Source organism: Aulostomus chinensis, chromosome 8 (assembly GCF_037954235.1).
Source record: "Aulostomus chinensis isolate RoL2024-O1b breed Wild chromosome 8, RoL_Achi_v1.0, whole genome shotgun sequence".
NCBI classification, from domain to species: Eukaryota; Metazoa; Chordata; class Actinopteri; order Syngnathiformes; family Aulostomidae; genus Aulostomus; species Aulostomus chinensis.
Window position 1 is genome coordinate 23,980,407 of NC_141327.1, and position 20,197 is coordinate 24,000,603.

Sequence of the window (20,197 nt, forward strand, 5' to 3'; positions counted from 1 at the left end):
TTTAAAGCTTCACCCAGCGACTGGCTGATCATCTTCCCTGGGGGTGTGAAAATGTGAGATATTGATGTGAGGCTGAAGTGTCACTGTGATGGAATGAAAGCGGCACAGTCGTCGTCTTCTTCATTAGCGGCTAATTACATTTCCTGCCTATAGAGTGAGACTGCTCCTTTGATGTAGCACTAATTAATTGAGATTTCAAAAAAAAAAGAACTAAAATACAACATTTCTACAGTCGCTTTGGAGACGGATTAGCAGAAGCACCAGAGTTATTATGGTTGTGATTATCTGCTCTCTAAAATAGTATTTTAGCAATTAAGGTGATTAGACAAAACGAATACAATGAGAATCAACGTTTCAGTCTCAGAAGCTTGGTTACACCCCTGGAGAGATACATCACGGATATAATAAAATAATAACGTAGCAGAGGTACAGTGACTTTAAGTCAAAGTGAGGTCACAACAGAGCCACAGTAATTTACTCTGTGTTGGCTCTTTTCTAGTTTCGAGCCCTCAGGTAGATTCGGCCTGTGCTGTGAGGTGAGACATGCTAACAAGCTGGAACATGAAGCAGGATCTGAGATCGGAGCTTCAAACCGCCTGAACAGCCTCCTGCAGCAGACAGAAGCCGCTCGCTCGTTATGGATATGAACAGCGGGTCAGCAGGAGCAGCTGATAGGCTGAGATGCTGTTGGCTCTCATATCGACGCTAAACATCTGTGGAAATATCCAGAGAAGTCGGTTTGATTCCAGCTTTTTTTTTTTTGAGGAGAAAGATATGTACCGGCTCCAAACACAAACAAGTCGTTTTGTAGTTCATTTAGGTCAAAGTCATGAGCAGGTGAAGAGCGTAGTTAAGTTATTGTGGCTCGCTAAACGCGGTTTAGTCACCTAAAGCAGCTGAAATGTCGACCTCATTTCAACTCTGTTTCGTTAACGCGGCTGGTGACGAGGTTGTTTATCACTTCTGTGTTCTGACAGCAGAAGTGGAGCACATTTGCTGGAGGCGACCATGTTGTCTGTTTGTTGTCATTAGGTGAACACGCTTCAATAGGAAGTGGGACGATTCCAAAAGGGAACCGTTTCAATTCCCCGCTGCCTGAACGCACCGCTGTGAATCTGTGTTCATCCTACTGGAACTTTCCTCAGTAACATCTGAAGCTCTTAATGTGTTTCGGACCCAAGATCAGACCCATCTGGTCAAACTCATCCAAATATTGTCGCCCAGTGCAACTCTGATGAATTTGCCCTAACAATTGAATGCACATGCAAAACTAGACTTTTATTAAGCACCGGTCTTCGATGACACCCCTCCACCATGCAAGTTTGCTGATAATCAACAAAAACAAGAGCTCCTTGATGGGACATATTTGTTGCTGTGTGTGGCAGTCAGTGGCGTGTATCACCCGTCCGGTCCGTCTTTACACAAACAGAAATGTATGTCATGTTTCTGTGTCGTTGCAAAGCTGCTTCGACGCGACCGTTTCCTCGGGGACTGACATTTATAAGCCAGAGAATTAGAAAGTCTCAACATCTTCACTGGTTTCTTGATCATTACAAACTTTTTTTTTTTTTTTTTTTGGTGGTGGTTCTATTTTATATATGTGACACACTTCTGGTTTATCCACCCAACAGATTTTTGAGGTCAGAAGACAGATGTCTCCTTCAGAATGCCAGAGCTCGTTCTATATCTGGTTGATGGAGGAATCTGAGTAAATGCTTCTAAATCCTGAACCAGCCTGCCTGCTGTTCTCAGTTTGTTCACGGTCTTTTCACTTCTTAGCTCTCGGTCTGTGCGTTGTGTGTCTGTTTTCACCTTTGGTTTTTTTCATTAAATCACCCCGTATGACACTTTGAATCATTTCAATATGTGATTCTGCTGCTGTGACCTCTAGCTGGATGGCAATCACACTGTTAGCCTGCAACTCTTCACAAGAGCAATTCACAGCCTTCTGTCGGTCCTCTGTTGGATGGAAGTGTTTCCCTGGGAGGAACGGTGCTATCGTGATGAAAGTGCAACAACACAGCAGTCTTGGGAATCCGAGCTGCACAATATTTTGCAGATGGTGAGTATAATTAGTGTCCTGTATTAAAGGCACTTCCAGTAATTGCTCCCTTGCTTCCTCTACACGTCCCTCTCTCTCTGGGTTGTATTTAACCTAGATAAGGTAAGGATAGTTTTCATTTTCTTTTATCAGGTGCGATCTAACAGACCTGTCAACTACACGTTCTGATCCTGCCAGTTTTAAAGGATTAAAAAAAAGAGGTTGGTAAGAATTTATAGGTAAAGACAAAACTGGATTAAAAACAAACAAGCAAACAAGTGCTGAGAAGTTGAGAACTTGGTTTTAAAGGTTTTACTTTAAATGAAGAAGTTACTGCACCCCAGATGATCCTACTGCATAAACTTGGACTAGCTCATTAGTCCATAGAGGGACAATTACCACCATCCCGATGCTGCGTTGGAAGATGCCAGTAATGAATGGAAGCGTCTCTGCAGTGCCAGCTGTGTGTTCAATAAGACGAGGAGCACTTCCACCAGTGACTCAATGTGTAAGCCGCCAGAGCTGAAACTGAATATAATCCTTGAAAAACATAGACGGTCCTTTTCTTTTGCCTTCTCAATCTGCACGCGTCACGGGTGATGACGGAGAAAACAAAAATCCTGCGTACACATCCCTGCAAGTTTGTAGACCTGCTGTCGTGTTTGTGTGTGTGTTCGTGTGTGTGTCGGTTCCTGAGCAGGAAGAACTTTTAGTCATTAAATATATCTTTTGGTGCACTTGATTTCTCCTCCAAATAAACTCACAAGCGAATCTTATAGAACCGCTGCTCGTTTCTCACCTCTTTAGAAATCCCTGACGTTGTGTTTATCAGCATCCCTGTGGTCCGACATCTTTGTTGTTGCCTGGACAACCACTTGTCCCTGATGTTGAATAGTGGCACAATTATCTTTGTCATCACATGCAGATACAGTGAAATAATGGCAGAGCCTCAGCAATGTAGTTGCAAGATACAACATAAATAAGACCAGCAGCGCTACAACAGTGAAATGTAGTTTGTATTGCTGATAGCAGCCGTACAACAAGTTTATATGTTTGATACTGTGTTCATACCAGCTCAGTGGCTAAAACTTTGCACCCGTTACTGGTTCTCAACCTGGGGGTCAGGATCATTTCTGGGGTCACTAAATGGTTGTATAGAAGAGACTGGACACTGTAGCAGTGGCATAATTTGTCTTACAGTTTTATAGAGTGTGATTGTGTTATTGTGAACAATTCTATCAACTATAAAAACTATGAGGCTGCACGGTGGCGCAGTGGTCAGCACTGTCGCCTCACAGCAAGAAGGTTCCGGGTTTGAGTCCTGGCTCAGGCACAGGATCTTGCTGTGTGGGTTCTCTCTGGTACTCCAGCTTCCTCCCACAGTCCAAAGACGGGGGCGTGGGGACGAGGCTGATTGATACTCTAAATTGACCGTAGGTGTGACTGAGTGTGAATGGTTGTCTGTCTAAATGCGTTGGTCCTGTGATGGACTGGTGACCTGTCCAGGGTGGACCCTGCCTCTCGCCCGTAGCTGCTGAGATAGGCTCAAGCCCCCCCGTGACCCTTAACAGGAATAAGCAGAAGACAATGGATGGATGGATAAAAACTATGGAACAACTTTTAAACCGCTGTGAGGAAGTTACTGACCTGAACTGCCTGAGTCATCTGGTGGCTTCCCTGCCGAGCTTCCTCCGTGGTCAGCTAGCGTAGATGCTGTGCAGGTTTTGATGATGGCGGCGGTTGTCCTTGGTGACTCTGCTGCTGGAATACAACACACGTCCGTCCTCCAGCAGCAGATCCTGAGGCCAGGTTGCTGAGGAGCAATAGCCTTCACCAGGTGTGAGGTGTCGGAGGTCCATGTAAATTCTTTCGACATGTCAATTCTGGGGGCTTTCCTTCATAGAACTGGCCTGTTGATCAGCCTGGAGGACTCCAGAGTCGCCGGCCAAACATGAACTACTGGCACTGGGACGGTGAATGGAAAACGACTCGCCTCTACAGTCCAGTTCTCCGTGAATCTGTTGCTCTCAGGCTCTCCTCCCCATGGCTGGCCCAGCTCCTCTGGTGACCAGGTCCAGCAGTTCTTTGTTAGCGGAACAAATCCTGTAACGATGAAAAGAATCTTACCTCTTCTCTTCTCTAGAGCAGCTTCTGTCTCAACTTCCAGTGTCAGAGGCGTTGAGCACTTGATTCAGCACACTCAACAAATTGAACAGCCAGGATGTCAAATAAAGAGCTTTGAAGAATGTCACAACAATAGAAACTCTAGCCCAAAAAAATATCACCTATGTTGAAAGAAATTGGAATTATCCTTGGCAAGGTTTAAGAAATGTTCCCAGCCAGCATGGGACACATATACTTTAAATATTATGCAGTGTGGTCAGAAGACATTTTTTTTTGTATCTGGGCTCTGCTGAATCATAAGTTTGCTCCAGAAGGGTTTGTCATGCTCCAGCTTTGCCTGCGGCACTCTCCAGCAACGGAGCTGTCAGCGGCGATGTCTCGCTGCCAAGCCACAGCAGGAAACGGCAGACACATGAAAGCACCGGCAACAACCTCCGTGCACACTAACACCAGCACACACACACACAAACATGAAAAAGAACCAACAGAACTGACGATTTTAAAATATCAAATGAAGTTTTTGGGTTTTTTTTTTTTTCGCTCCTCCATATTCAACCAAATTCAATCAGCACCTGAAACGCTCACACATCCGGTCCCGTGTTGCAGAAAATTGACCGAATAATTAGCACTTGAGGACGACGCCACAGGTGAATATGCTTACTCATCTCCTCGGCAGATAAATGAGAGCACACGCTGTTGCACACCTTGTGCTCATCGGTTACCCCAGTGAGACAGGTGGTGCTGAGTAGTCAGCGTGCGAGCCCTCTCCATAGCAGTGCGTGCTGGCATGCTCCCCCGCCATACTGCCACCGCCTACGCATGAGCGTTGCAGATGGGCTAATGTTCCTTTACAGTCCTCTGAGTTCCAAAAAAAACCCCAAAAAAGAAAATTTATGTTAAATCCTTCTAGCCCAAGGTCGCGGTACAGACACATTGGTGTGACGAATGAGCCTCCTGATGGGATTATTAGAAATGACTTTACTTTGTATTTTCAAGGTGAAAGCCAAACATTTGCCGGTTCCAAATTCCCACAGTTTACACCAGACAAAAGAAGCACATCACCTTCAGTTCGAGGGTGAACCGGTATCAGCGTGTTTTTTTGTTTTTTTTTAAACTATTCTTGGAAAAGTTGTTTTGTAAAACAATCACCGAATAAATTAATAATGCAGGGATCATTAACTGCAGCTCTACCTCGTCCTGAACTCTCATTATAAACTCTACAGCAGATCGATGAGGCTGCATTATTTAAATCTAAATTAACAGAAACTCATCTGGGAAAATAATAACAGCCGACCACCTGAACAAAGACGGCAGCCGTTACGCACGACTTCCGGCGTTCTCAGTATCCTAACTTACGATGACGAGTCGCTTCACGTGATCCAACATTCAAGATCAGCTCATGATTTATCTGTTATCTGATATTCCAACTGCCAATTATTTCATTTCTTGCAGGATTATATAGGAAAAAATCTTGCTTATGCTAGTAGTGTAATAAACAGTATTTATTTAGGATTCCTTGAGAGAAGATGAGGTTGTTGTTTTTTCAAATGAGCCTTTTGTAAGCTGCAAAAATGCAACTTGTTTGTTGCTTGTGTTTTCTATTAGGTGGCCAGACACTCCACGGAGCTTTCAGCTGATATCCTAACACGTCACATTGGTGTGCAGCTACATTCTGATCATGTATTTAACAACAAAAGAGGCCACGTGTACACTAAATGTCACGGGCGAGCAGAACGTAGAGCAGGAGCTCGTAACCATAGGAATTGTTCCCTCGTGCATTTCTAGACAAGATAAAACGACTAAATGTAACATTTGCACCACTTCGACGGTCCCAGCAGAAAACGCTCTGGGCAGCCCTTAAATGATGTTGTGTAGGTAAAAAATGTTATTTCATCATCAGCCACTGATGACAAAATTAGTTTCTTGAGAAGATGTTCTTTGTTTGGACGCAATGGATCATGATGTATCCCTGCAGTCACGCTCTGGTTGGGTCCGAGGTGTCTCGCGTCCCCTGCTCCAGAGTCTGATTCTTGGTACCCACCGCCAACCAAACTCCCACATTTCTCACGTTTGAACCACTAAAACCACCCGGTGACAAACCGTCATTGTTTCTGTGGTGCTGCCATGTAATTCTAACACTTAACGTGCCATCATGCAACATAGTGTGTGCAGAGGTGGAGGTCGCTCAGCCACAGCCTCCATACCAGGGTGCTCACACTCCTTTCCTGGCAGGCCTGTTTTTTTTCCTTACTTCATCAGCTTGATTACATTATAATAAAATAATCAATAATTAAGGCTCCTACATATTCAAAGAGCATTTTTTAAATCCTAACGGAAATAGAAAACAGTAATCAGAATCCTTCTTTTAAACTTTTTTTTTTAAATTATAGCGCCAAATCACATTTTTATCATGTGACTCACTCGACTGTCATCAGACTCACACGTGGCATCTGTGACATCATCTCGTGACTGCCGCCAGAGTGTTCCCTATTAATGAGGGAGGGAAGGAGAGGAAACTCTCATGAGTGCAGCTTCAGTGTCTTTTGATTTATCGCCCTGAAAACGTCTCACAATGTCTATAATATTTCAAACATTACATTCTTCGTGTGGCCGTATCATCAGATCAGACTCAAATATTTAGATGTCTCCAACAGAGTTTTGTTACATCTCTATAATTTAGACTTACATGTTTGACCTTTTATTTGAGACACTACAATCTGCACTCATTTAAAATAAATGTCTTGCGCTGGACATCCACGGGCCTGACAGTGACATGATTGAACGAACGACCCCCGCAGTTTTACTTCCTGCTGTCAGCTTCTTGATTCTAAAGAAGTGGCAGTGAGGCATGAATCCCATCGAGCCAATCAAAGATGATCTGATCTGCCTCGTGTTCGCCCGAGTGTAATTAACTGGACCTGAGTCTGAAAAGAGGAGAGGGCGAATAAAAATGCCTGCCTCTACCTTTCTGATACAGGATTATTGTACTTAGGAATGGCTCTGACATATCTCATTATGAAGCACAAGGTGTGATTTGGTGCGCCGCTGAGCTGTGATCAAATGCGGGAATTCATTAGAATTGCCAATTTTGCTAAAGACGCAACTGGCATTTCAATGGGTTAGTTCCTCAGAACTGCTGCATTTGTGGCGCAAGATGAGTGAAAAAGGTCACACTTGTCAAACGCTGCACAAACACGCAACCACAAGAGAGGAGCTGAGTGAACCGGCTGACCTCACAACCTTAAATGTACGTGCTTATCCACGGGGCAAGCATCAAGATTAATGGCCGACATCAACATCAGCTCCCGCAGGAAACAAAGGCCTTCTACATCAACCTGTGTGTGTGTGTGTGTGTGTGTGTGTGTGGATCAATGTGAGCTTCAATACTGTAACTCCATTCAAAATTATCCATTGACAGCAGGTTATGGTGATTAAGTGCTCTTTTATCAGTTCTCGGGCTACAACAAAGGTCCAAAATAGGATTAAGCTGAGATGTGGAACACTACCACGGCTAATGCTACAGCCCTTTGAGAATCGTCTGGCAATGAGAAGAGCCACGATGCTGCAGGGCAGGATTACTGAACAAAGAGATGGAAGGATATGAAATGAGGTGTGGGAGACCCCCCCCCCCCCCAATTCTTTTATCTTGAAACTCCTTAAAGGCTTCCCATACCATCAATTTCTGCTGGGTGAAGAAGCGTCCCATACTGGTTCCATCTCTCATGACGCTTCCACTGTGGTGGGATGAGTCAGAGGCCGACGTGGTTAGCTTGCGCGCTGACCGCGGACGGGAACATCATTCATCAAGAGGAGATGCGGTACGATGGGGGCTGCGAGATAGATAAATGGCCGATAAGCTGCAGGAATGAGACGATTCATCACTTTCTAGAAATACCTTTGTGTGAAACGCATTCCCAACAAACATCCCACCAAGATCCCCCAACATTCCTGCATCTGAACTTCGATGAGACGGTGAAGAATCTCATCATGGAAACTGAGGGACAAACTGATCCCGATCCCAGATCACTGGAGACTTCCATGCTCTGGTATAAACGGAGCTCTGTCAGGAGTGTGGGCTGAAGCTTCTGCTGGCTGCCGCGACATCAGATGATCTGTTTTTTTGCAGCAGCTGTTGAAAGAGCAGCTGCAGAAGCACACACGCATTAGCTATGTTCAAAAAAAATAAACCCAAAAAAACCAAGGGACTTCATGCTGCTCGTGAGGTCTCACTGGATCAACACCAACACCTGGAACTAACCAGGAGAACCCCGCCATCATCACGTTTTCATCCATCGGCAGGATTCTGACGACGCGGTTTTGCTTCTTCAGTGCCGTGTGTGACTCCAAGAAAAACCAGACTAGATGTGTCTGAAAATTGATGGATTACATTTAAGAGTTTGGGCTGTTTCATTTTTACTTTCTAAAAATAAACTTATATCATCAGCAAACTGTGATATTTTTATCCGCCTACCATGAAACTGAATGTTTGAGAGGATGTTGGATTATTAATAAACCAAGTCCTTGTCCTTTTCAGTAGAAAAGCAGGGGAGATGGGAAAGCCCTGGCGATTCCTCATCCTTGCACACCGCATCAAACACCTTTGAAAGTCTACAAATAGAATTAATGGACTGCCACCAAGTAAATCATTATTGCTGACTAAGACCCAGTAAACAAGTTCATTTCAACTTCCGCTAGTAATTATTTCGATTTCATTCCTCAGTCTATGGTGGAAAGTTCCATTTTAGAGATGTTGCAGCCTTCTGCCCGCAGTTCTTCAGTGCTGCTGCTGCTCCGTCCATTTCTTCTCGACACGTTTCAAACACTCGCCGCTTTGCTCATCGGCGCATTGTGCTTCCTGAAACAAGACGTGTTAGAGCTGTTGAGCGCTTTTAGTTGTTTAATAGTAGCATTTTCTATTAATATTTTTTTTCTTTGAAATAGAGGAGATCTTTTAAGAGCATGACTTTTATTATGTTTGTACTGCTAAATGAGTACTTCATCCGTGTTTTCTCAGAGCAGTCACGGGAACGTGATGATTTTCAATCTAGATTGATATAAAACTGGGAAAAGCCACCGGACTGGAGAAACTGGAATTAGAAATTAGTATCAGTGACGAGCCAGTGGAGCAGAGCTGCTGCTGCTGCTGGAGCCTGGGAACAAACGGGCGTGCAGAGTAACCTTGCCAACCAAAGTGGAAACTCCCCCATGCATCCATTCATGTGAGGATGTACAGCCCTCGCTGCTTCCTCACAATACCGTTTATACTGCCAGGGCACACTGAGCTCTTTGGTCTGGGCTGAGACGAGCCATCGCTAGGCAACAGGAGGGAGGGAATCCGCAGCACAGCACACACTCTGTTACTACTGCTACAGTGTGCTGTATAGGCTCATGACAGATAACCACTCTGGATATAATTGACACTGACTGAAAAAAAAACAGGGGGTCACATTCATGGTTCCTCATTTAAATGTGATCCAAGACGTGCCTGCGATACATCCGAGAGCAGAGAGAAAGCAACATGCTATTTCCTGGATTCACTGGCGCTACAAGTGCAGACATTTGTCACGTTGGAGCTGGGGGTTGGGGTGGGGGCACCCTACACAATTGGAGTATTTCTAACTATTCTTAATGTGTTTGCCTCATTAAGCTACAAAGATTTATTTTTGCACGTTGCTTTAAAAGTAAACGAAAAAGCAGTCAGAGGAGAAACTACACTGCTAAGGCCACAGTCTTCTAAACATGTTAACGATGATTAAAGACTGAGAAAATGTTTAAATTTAAACCCAGATCTAAAAACACATATGGATTAGAGCCGATACGGATATATAAAATTCTGACGTATAAAACTGTCTAGACTACTTTGATCTACATACACAGTACAACAGATTCACTGTATATTTGGCAGAGAAATGATTAATAGAAGTATACACTGTTACAGAGGTTAACTCCAGCTGCTGATGTCAATCAACCAATACCTCCGTCAGGCACAGTGATGGGGTACATACCGGAATGATCTACACACCATGAAACACACTGGGATCAGGTTTCCCTCTACTTCCAGAAAATTAGTAGGAATGCTGATTAAACGCCACATTCAAACGGTCCCTTGACTCAACTTCAGGGTTTCAACTGATTTGAATAATTTGGATCATCCATTGACCACTTGGCCCATTAGACACTGAAGATTCCGGAACAGGTTCCTAGAGCCTTGGATTTGTGTTGTTTGATCAACATTCCAAAAGCCCCCAGATAAAGTCAACGGTGTAAAACCAGAACAAAAAAGATCTCCTGTTTAATTGGCTGGAATGAGAACGTTGGTATTTAGCTTCATAAATTATTTTCATGGTCATCAAAGCACGATTTCAAAGGGTTTTGGACATGAATTCCCAGATTACTGTGGTGCTGCACCCCAAAACACTTCAAAAACCCTTCCTGAGGATGTTCGGGCGGCACTCACCATCTTGGGAAATGATCGACATCCTCAACAAGTTCAGCGCAGCAAGGAACCTCCGCCTGAGCAGGTCTGCCACCTGGATTCAAATCGTCCGGCTTCTTCCACCCGCATTAGATTAGAAATACACCCCTGAGGCCTCACTTCTGGGATTATTTGTGTTTTTGGATTGTAGCTACCCACGTTAATATCCTGCAAAATACTGTCAGAGACAGAGCCGAGGGTGTATTTGCAGTTTTCCTGCTGAGGGGTTGAACTGAAACAGTCAGAATGGATTAAATAAATAAAAAAAACAAACCTCAACTGTTTGAACGCAGCAAACATCCTAATGAAGGAAGCGGTGTTCAAACATGTTCTGTTCGCAGAACACAACGAACGAGGGTTCTGATCAATTTGGCCTAATAAAGCGGCGCCGTGGTAAAATGCTCAAACTAGTCCCTCGCGGGTTTAAGTAACCAAATAATTTGCTTTATTGAACACAGAAGATGCCTTCACACAGGTAACAAAAACAGACAACTGATATGCTTGAAATGAAAAAAGAAAAACCCACATTTTATTGCACTTAAGTTATAAGAAAATAAAATTCTAAGTGAATCAAACAAATACACAATCCCTTTAAGGTTTTTTTTCTGTCTGTTTTCTGTTTTGCCAGGCAGTTTACATGAACTGAAAAAATAAAACACCTGCAACAAATCTGATTTCTCAAACCAGATCATAAATTAAACAGAGGGAGAAAACAACGAGAGGAGAAAGAGCAAGATTGTTTTCTATTTTCTTTTTTAATATACAGTGTTATACCACTTTCACAGTTCAGCTTGAGTTGTGACTTTTGGAGATTGAGACGATTTTCGTTTGGCTACAATGTTTCTGTTCACCTTTTGTTGCCGTTGTGTTTGTATGTTTTCCCACTGATAATCCATGAGGCTGCTAGCAGTGCAGGGCAGCCGCCCCGGTGGTTTCAACTGCAACACATGTAACACTAAGACTCCTGGCAGCTCCACCTGTCAGTAGATGCTTGTGATGGTTTCCTCTGTTGCTTCGGACATCTTTGAATGGAACAACAATCACACACGGATACAGACAGTTCTTTCATTCACGTGTTAAAATTGATACATTTGCTAGGTTTTTTTTTTTTTTCTTTGCCAGTCCACACAGCATTTGTACATTTCCCCAAAGAACAGGCTGAAAAAGCTTTGTCCCAAGGAATGTGTTTACAAGTTGCCCATTAACACGCTAACACACGCACTCATGCACGCACACACACACACACGCACGCCAACAGTGTACATCCCCTTGTTTTTCTCTCTGTAGGCAATCCCGTCAGTATCTGTCGGACACGCTCCCTCCTCTCAGCCTCGTAGAGGCACGTTTGGCTCAAGTTTCAGTGGCAAAAACAAACAAAATAAAACAAAAATGTTGGATGTTATCTTTTGCTTTGCTCTGTAAGTCCGAACATATAGAGTTCAATTTGGAATTTCGCCTGGGACTAAAACGTCACAGCAAGTTAAAGTTCCATCTCTTTTTCCCATTCATCTAGCAGCATAAATACAGTTTGGCCACGGGGGGAAAAACACTAAAGAGGAAGGGGCTGGGGTGGGGGCAATGATCCACAGCGCTGAGAGAAAAGAAACTTTAATTCCTCTCCTCCCAGCACCAGCATTGAGGAAAACACCCCCGCCAGACTGAAAAGCTCTGGACAGCACTGATGTTCATGTAGAGACGCAGCCCCAAACCCAAGTATGTAGAAAACAGAGAGGAAGAACAAACAACTTAAAAAGATTAAAAAAAAAAAAAAAAAACAACCTTGTGACATAATGACAGCAAACCAAAAGAGAGCAGGTTCTAATACTGGGATTTGTTGCTGATGGCAACGGCAAGAAAAGAAAACAAAAACAATCGAGGAACCCCTTCCATATGATTATGGTGTTGAAATTCACAGTTGCGCGCTTGTGTGCGATTAAAAAAACCTACAAAAACCAAGTGGAGAACAATAAAAACGGAAATGGAGTGACAAGAAACGAGCCTGATTACAGGCCGAACCCTCCACCTCTTCCTCTGGTCTACATCAAGCAGCTTGTAAGGTGTAACTGTGTGGAAATTCATCTCTTAATGTCTCCCACCTTCCTCAATTACTTCCTACGGTCAATGTTTTACACTTGCCGGTTGGCTGTTTGAGTGTATGTGTGTGTTTGTGGGCGCACGCTGATGGGAGGGGAGGGGTGTAGGGGGTCTTTTAAAAAATAATATATCTCTGTACATCTCAAAATCTGTCTGGCTTGAGCGAAACCAAGTCTCTGTGCGAAGCGTCCCTCTACCGAAAGGGTGGAGAGCCACTTCAGAAGAGTTCAGTCGTTGCTTCCTTCCTCTCTTTTCTCCTCATCTCTTTCCCAGCCAATCAAAGGACAGATTGGTCTTGCCCCCCCCCCAGCCCCATTTCCAGCCCAATCCCCTCAGATTCCACCTCGTACTGGTGGTAGGGGGTCGAAAGCAGGGGCTGAGCACACGTGAGGGTCTGTGGCTTTGTCAGTAACATTTGCCCAGAAGGGGATGGGGGAGATAATGGTAAAGGACTGGAGGGCCCACTGGTAGTAGTGGTGGTTGTAAATTAGCGAGTCCGGGTGAAGAGTTCAGGGCTGTGGCCCACCGCTTTCTAGGTGCCTCATCTCCCATTCCCTCTCTTTTCCTTCCTCTCCACGCGTTGCTCCTTTCATCCTTCCCACCACATCCCCTTCATTTCATGTCCACGTCAAAGTCTAGCACCAGCAGCTTTGTTTCCTCTGTGCCGTTGCGGCTGCCCACCGCACACACCAGCTTGGTGTTGGAGGCTCGGATGCGCCAGACCACACCGCCGCTGCCGCCGCTCTCCAGAGTCACCAGGTTACGGATAAACTCGCCCGTCTTCAGGTCCCACAGTTTAACTGTGCCATCGTCCGAGCTCGTGATGACAAAGTTCTTGTTGAATTGCAGGCACGTGACGGCGCTCTGGTGCTTGTGGGGACCTGGACACAAAAACACAGACAGGTTAGAAGAGACTGTGCCAAAACTCTGCCACACCTTTGATCAAACACAAGACAGAAGTAATAACAAAACTGAACATGAAAAGAAGTTTACTTCACATACACGACCAGTCAAGAGACCACCTGCAGTACCTTCACAGGCCTTCTGGGGGCCACGACCAATACGTCGGCTGTGTACTTAATAGCATAACCCGATGTCATAAAAAGCTGTCGATTTGAGAAATCAGTCGAACTCATCTTCATATTTTATTGCTTTTGGTGATAACGAGTGTCAGCAGGTCCTTTTTTTCTGAGAGGTGGCAGTAGTGGAGGTGTGAATGTGAGTGGTGTTACAAAGAAAACAGCTATACAATAATGAATTCAAAACAAAAACCTCTGCAAGCCTGCGACACGAGCGGAAACCGGCTTCACCCAAAAGCTGTTGTGACAGTCTGCTGTGACCGTAGGCAGGTTTCCAAAGGGATGCAGTAATACAGCACGGCTCAGGCGTGTCACTGTCAGAGAGGCTAAGCAGCTCCAACGACACCTACGACTGGTGTGTGTGTTTGTGTGCTGACAGGAAGCCACAGTTACAGCAGAGATAGCGCCTCTTACTGCCTTCACTGAGCTGACTTTATTTGCGACTGTACGTGAGCCATGACTTAAGATTTCCCTGAGGGCTTGAAAATGATATCTTAATTGAATCAATTATGGCGACATAAACACAACAAGTGCAGAATTCAAGTGCTGGCAAATCAACAGCTTCAGTGAGGTTGCTTTAGCGTCTCTCCTTCACACACATTTAATTGATTCTCGCTTTCACAATCCAATTGCAGAGAGAAATTGTGGAAATCTCACCGTCAACAAGCTCTCACATCTTTTCCATTTCTGTCTCTGGTTAGTTCAAAGGCTGTGTGACTATACAACACTGCGGCGCACCAGACCCCAAACATTCCTGTCTCTCTCCTCCCTCTATTACCACAACAAAGAAGGCTCCAGCATCATTACCTATAGCGAACTCGATGGCCTTGTTGTTGACCTATTGTCTTATCAAACACTTTAATGAATAGCAGAAATTGTCCGCTGACCTAATTATGTGACCTACAAAGCTCCCCTGCCCTCACTGTAGGCACCCCCTCTCCACTAGGCACACAACCATCCTCCCCCAGTCTTATCCCTCCCTGTCTTTTCAGGCTCACGCCGGGGCATCCCTTTGTTGAGCGGGTGTGTTTGTAGGACCAGTGTACACAGTTGTAGTTTGCTAATGAGGGCACTGAGGGGTGGGGCACTGTGGCTGGTGCTTTACAGCAGAGGATTTCTTACTTCCTGGGAGGCAGCAGTGCTGCAAATGGAGTTCCAACTGTTTACAAAGGAAATGTGACTAATCTCTACCAGTAGACGGCCAAGGTGTACGTTCCTTAAACAAATATAACCCTTTAACACTGGACAAAACCCCAGCAATATGTGGATTTTCACTCTCGTGGGAGAGGCTACAATCGACATTCATTCTCAGGTCAAATGAAATCACTAGCTGTGTGTTTTTACAGTACCAGGTATTCCTCCGGCAGAGCTCATTTTAACACCTTTTCAGGTGCAACACACAATGAAGTCTCACTTGAGCCCTTGTCCGTCTAAAATAACAGTCACTGTACATCAGAGCTCTGAGCAATCATGTCAGTTTCATCATAAAGGTCACACACAGTGGGAACATTTGCCTCCTGCTCCTCCAACGCTGGTCCTGAACCATTTTTCTGATCAGTCAATAAAGAGTGATTTACACCTGCTCGGGGGCCAGCGCTCAGAGCCACACACACACACACACACTGCAGTGACAAGTAAAGAACACAATGAAATATATGTGTAGACAAGCATTTGCACATGGCTGACGCAGCTGTGTGGACTCACCTTGCAGTGTTTGCAGGCACTGGCCCGTCTTGATGTCCCAGATCTTGACAGTGGAGTCTGCGTTGCCCGAGACCAGGATGTTGTCTTTGAGCTCCATGCCGCTGGTGAGGGACTGATGTCCTGTTAGCGTGTGGATGCAGTTGCCCGTCTCCACGTCCCAGACCCTTATAGATGTGTCCAGTGAGCCGCTCACCACGTGGATCCCATCAAACTAAAAGCAGAAGAAGAGTTCAGCTCGAGGGACTATTTTAGAGCTGCCTGTCTCCAGATCAGGTTAGGATCACCCCTCACCCTTCTAGCTGGTGGCTCTGCTTCTATTAACAATCTCAAGATGGAACTGAATAGAAATGAAGGAATGTCATTGATTTCTGAGAGCCTTTCTAGTCGTTCGCTGCAGTAGAGGGTTTTAAAAAGCTAACGATGCAGCATGAAACACAAACCCATCTATCAGCGCAGTAAACAGCCTCTCGGAGGGTGATGGCACCATGCACCGTCATCACACAGAGTGGGTGAGAGGACATCGCAGAGGACACAGAGGATTTACATTTTTCACACAAACAACAACCCCACACCTTTATGCTGAGAGGCATCTTAAATTATTAATGGTTAATATAAAACAAATAATTCCAGGAAAAGGGTTATGAACTGTTTGAGCAGAGCAGGGCATTTTGACACGGATATGGTTGGTTTATGTTTTTAAACAACGGCTGCTCTGACTTCACCTGAGTAGTGCGTTACATTCTCAACATGTACTACAATACCTTCTATTCGTCATCGCTGCTGTACGGACTCAGGAAACAACGCTGCAAAAGCATCTATGAGCCTCCACCAACACTTGGATTAAACCTCATGCTCACTCACACGTAACTAGCTGAATAACAATGAACCAAGTCCACTAATGTCTGGTGTACCCCTTTAAATGCAATGGTGAGGGAACCTGCTGGTGTTCATCACTAAATAAGGAGAAGGAGGTGTTCGGATCTGCTGAGCCATGTTTATGCCCAAAGGGGGGCCCCTAAATTAGTTGATTGGTGCAGAGTGTAACTGTTGATTACTCACAATTGTATAATGTTTGTTGTTGATTTGCATGATGATTGACATCATATTTTGATTGACAGCTATGCTTTCACTCTGAGGATTATCCAGACTTGACCCTGATTAAGTGTCGAGGTAGTTAGAGACTGTGTTGATCTCAAAAAGGGAGGAGGGAGGAGGAATTTCCTTCCTCTCATAGACCAGTAGCTCATTGTCTTCTGTGTAGCTCATTCTCCTTCCAAAATGTTAGTTACCATAACAACCAAGGTCAAAAGGGAGTTTATATTGATAGGTTTCAAGAGGAATGGTCACAGGTGTTACATGAAGCACACACCAACTACACAATGTGCGGATGAATTTCACAAGGTCACTGAAGATGATGTGATATATGTTTATGAGTTGGCATCCAGTAGAGGGTGATGTCACAGTGTTTGAGTGGCAGCGTTGGGAAAAAAAAAAATCTTGAAACTGAACACTCCCACAAACGTGGGGAGGGACTGATGCTGCTCCACCACCTGACCACATCAGGTTCCTGCATAAATCTATGTGAAACATCTAAGTATGAGCCAGAAATGTTTTCTAGGACTGTGTGACTGAAAAACTACTGATTCAAGTCTTGAAGTCATAATTCGATTCAAAATTAATTTTCAATTTAAAAAAAAACAAACATATTGATGGACAGTTTTGATAAGTCAAGGGTACATTTGGGTATTGCATTCATTGAGCATGAAGCCATTGACAGGATTAGCAACATAAACCCATGTTAGGAAAAAAATGTAAAAAAAACACAGTTGAATGGATTTTTGAAATCTTGTGGGGTTTTTTTTCCTCATGGAGTGATACGATCACAGTTCTGATGTGAATCAACTTTTTGCAAATCCTTAGTGTTTGTTTAGGTTTGCGTGGATAAAAAAAACCCTTCTACTAACTGCTACGATGACGGTTAACTGCAAGCTTGCTTGCAGTAAGGTTCACACATAACATTCCGAGTGGGTGGTGGTGGGTGGCGGCAATGTTGACGGTTACTAAACACACCCAACAAGGTGGATAAACTTCAAAACAGGAGTTGAATTCCACATTTTTAACGTTTATTGCTCAAGCTAGTTTTCCTCCCACCGACTGAATGCGCTCACCTGTAATGAGTAAACTCTGTTGGTGTGGCCCTGCAGCGTGTGGAGGCAGGTCTCCGTTTCAGGGTCCCACACTTTGACCATGAAGTCATAGGCACCGCTGACCACCCGTCTTCCATCGTACTGGACACAGCGCACTGCCGCCACGTGGCCCATGAGAACGTGTAAACACTGACCTGTCTCAATGTCCCAGACGCGCAGTGTGGCGTCACGGGAGCCACTGACCACCCTGAAGAAGAAGACAAAGCCAGAGTTGTACGTATGCGGCGGGAGTGGCGATTTCAATATCAGGTCTTTATTGTTGAGCTGCACTTTCTCGCAAAAGGAATGTCTCCCTCAAGTAATCTGATGCTCAATACTACTGCTACAGCTTCACTCACAGAATAATTACATAGGTATGAACATTTTCTGTTACTCCTTTGGCAACATGTAACCTGCAGCAGCACACTCATGTTTGTACTTGTATGTGCAAAACAAATTTGAAACTCAACATGTGGCCCTCGAGCGTTGTTGTTCTCTCCCAGGACGAAGGAAGCTTGCCTCCCAAGTCTTAACATTCCAAAATAAAACAACTTTGGTCACTGATTGACAGAACACATTCCTTACCATTTATTCATCTTCGTCATAAGGGTGGTGAATTAGAATAAAAACACGCTGCAGATACATGCAGCAATGCTCCGTTGTTATAAAAATGCCTCAAGGTTCTACATAGAAATCACCAAGATGTTATTCACTATCCGCCTGCAGCTCACAGTGTTCCCACTAAGTGAGTAATCAAATGCTACACAAAACCTCGGTGGGCCCTTAGGCGAAAAGAGCACTTTTGAGTCTCCCAAGTGTAATAGTGAGTGAATGAGTGAGCAGCCGTTCACTTAAAGATGGCTCGCAGGGTCTGTTTAATCACTATGAGACCACAAGCTCTCTTCCATTGAGATACTGTCCCTGCTCTTATGGTGTTGCTGTGATGCTCTTTTTGCTTGTAGGATCGCTGTCAAGGTGGCAGTTATATAACAGGGCATGTGGGATATTAAATGAAAAGTTCCTACTTTTGGGGAAAATGCACTTGCAGCAAACAAACCAGATATCTGTTGTATAGTCAGTTTAGAGGTGTAGGTGGATGCTATTCTTGGATGGAGCCAGGCTTGCTGTTCCCCCCCCACTTCTACTCTTTAAGCTAAACTAACGGTCTAGTGGCAGCTGCTTATTTAACGTACTACAAGTGGCCATAACAATTTCATCTAAATCTGTGCAAGAAAGCTTATATATATATATATATATATATATATATATATATATATATATATATATATATATATATATATATATATATATATATATATATAAATATATATATAAATATATATATATATATATATATATATATATATATATATATATATATGATGTCTGCAATCCATTTAAGAAGACGACAAATTAAAGATTTATTCACTTATATCTGCTAATTTTGGGATGTTTTTGTTATTCTTTTGATATTCTTTTGTTAACTAGTTTCTCTTTTTTTAATCCAAAGAAAGCGTCACATTTAGAAAGTAAAAACAAGCAAGAATTTTAAGCATTTTGTTTATAAATAATTAAAATCCTTTATCCTTCATGCAGCTGTAGATTCAAATACAGTAAACTAAATCAATCAAAGATTTACTTCAGTTTGAGAGTTATTAATATTCTGCTGTGTTGCCATAAACACTGCACAGATGTGTTTCGAAGCGATTGCGCCATACCTTTTCTCATGTAGGTGCATGCAGCGCACTGTTGAGGTATGCCCATAGAGGGTGTGGATACATTCTCCTGTCTCTGCGTTCCAAACCTTGAGCGTGCGGTCGGTGGAGCCGCTGATAATAATGTTGTCTCGCATCTGGGATGACCACACGCCACCTGTGTGGCCCACCAACGTCCGCAGACACTGCACAGATCAGAGAAGAAGAGTGTCAGTACATTCCTCACTGCTACCGACGGGGGAAAAAAAAAATAAAAATCAAAAACATGGTTGAGTTGTTCTGGGGGGTGATTTCATTTCAAGACTTGCATATAACATCACAACTGGTATTTTCATTCCCTGTGTGACCCTCCTGTTCTTTCCGAGTAGAAATAAAACAAGTGCAATGAAATTTCTGTGATCTTTTAAGGGAAAGCAGAGCAGTTTTTCATACTTACTGCTGCAGTGGGACAAAATCTCTGAGCTCTACCCAGACTTTTATAATTGCTTTTACTTATCTATTGGAAAAAGGCCATTCCTTCTCTCTGCAGAAGAGGTTGACAACCGTCTTCAATAAAGAAATGTGCCCATTCATCCTCATTAGGGATGGTAGATTAGCTATTGATTACAGCACTTATGGAAATCTTTCTGATCAATTGAATTTACGTCTCCACAGTTTGTCTCATTTGTCCCTCAGTTTAATTATCTTAAATGCATTGAATTCATATTCTGTGAGGAAAGGAGATGAGCAAATTGTGGAAGTGGTTGGCGGAGAGCGCCGTGGTTATGTCAGGTTGCGAG

General features: G+C 43.8%; 1 protein-coding gene across 5 annotated transcripts in view; it reads right to left on the reverse strand.

Annotated features, from left to right (window-relative positions):
- Positions 1-11,068: 11,068 nt before the first annotated feature.
- The window catches only part of fbxw7 (F-box and WD repeat domain containing 7), a 106,558-nt gene continuing 97,429 nt past the window's right edge, over positions 11,069-20,197 (reverse strand). For all 5 annotated transcript variants that reach the window (XM_086211803.1, XM_086211801.1, XM_086211802.1 and 2 more), the window contains 4 exons: positions 19,422-19,603; positions 17,686-17,911; positions 15,518-15,728; positions 11,069-13,615 (listed from right to left, as the gene is read on the reverse strand). In XM_086211803.1, coding sequence (XP_086067929.1) covers positions 13,347-13,615; positions 15,518-15,728; positions 17,686-17,911; positions 19,422-19,603 — 888 coding nt within the window. In that variant the 3' untranslated portion in view covers positions 11,069-13,346. The remainder of the gene's footprint in view (positions 13,616-15,517; positions 15,729-17,685; positions 17,912-19,421; positions 19,604-20,197) is intronic.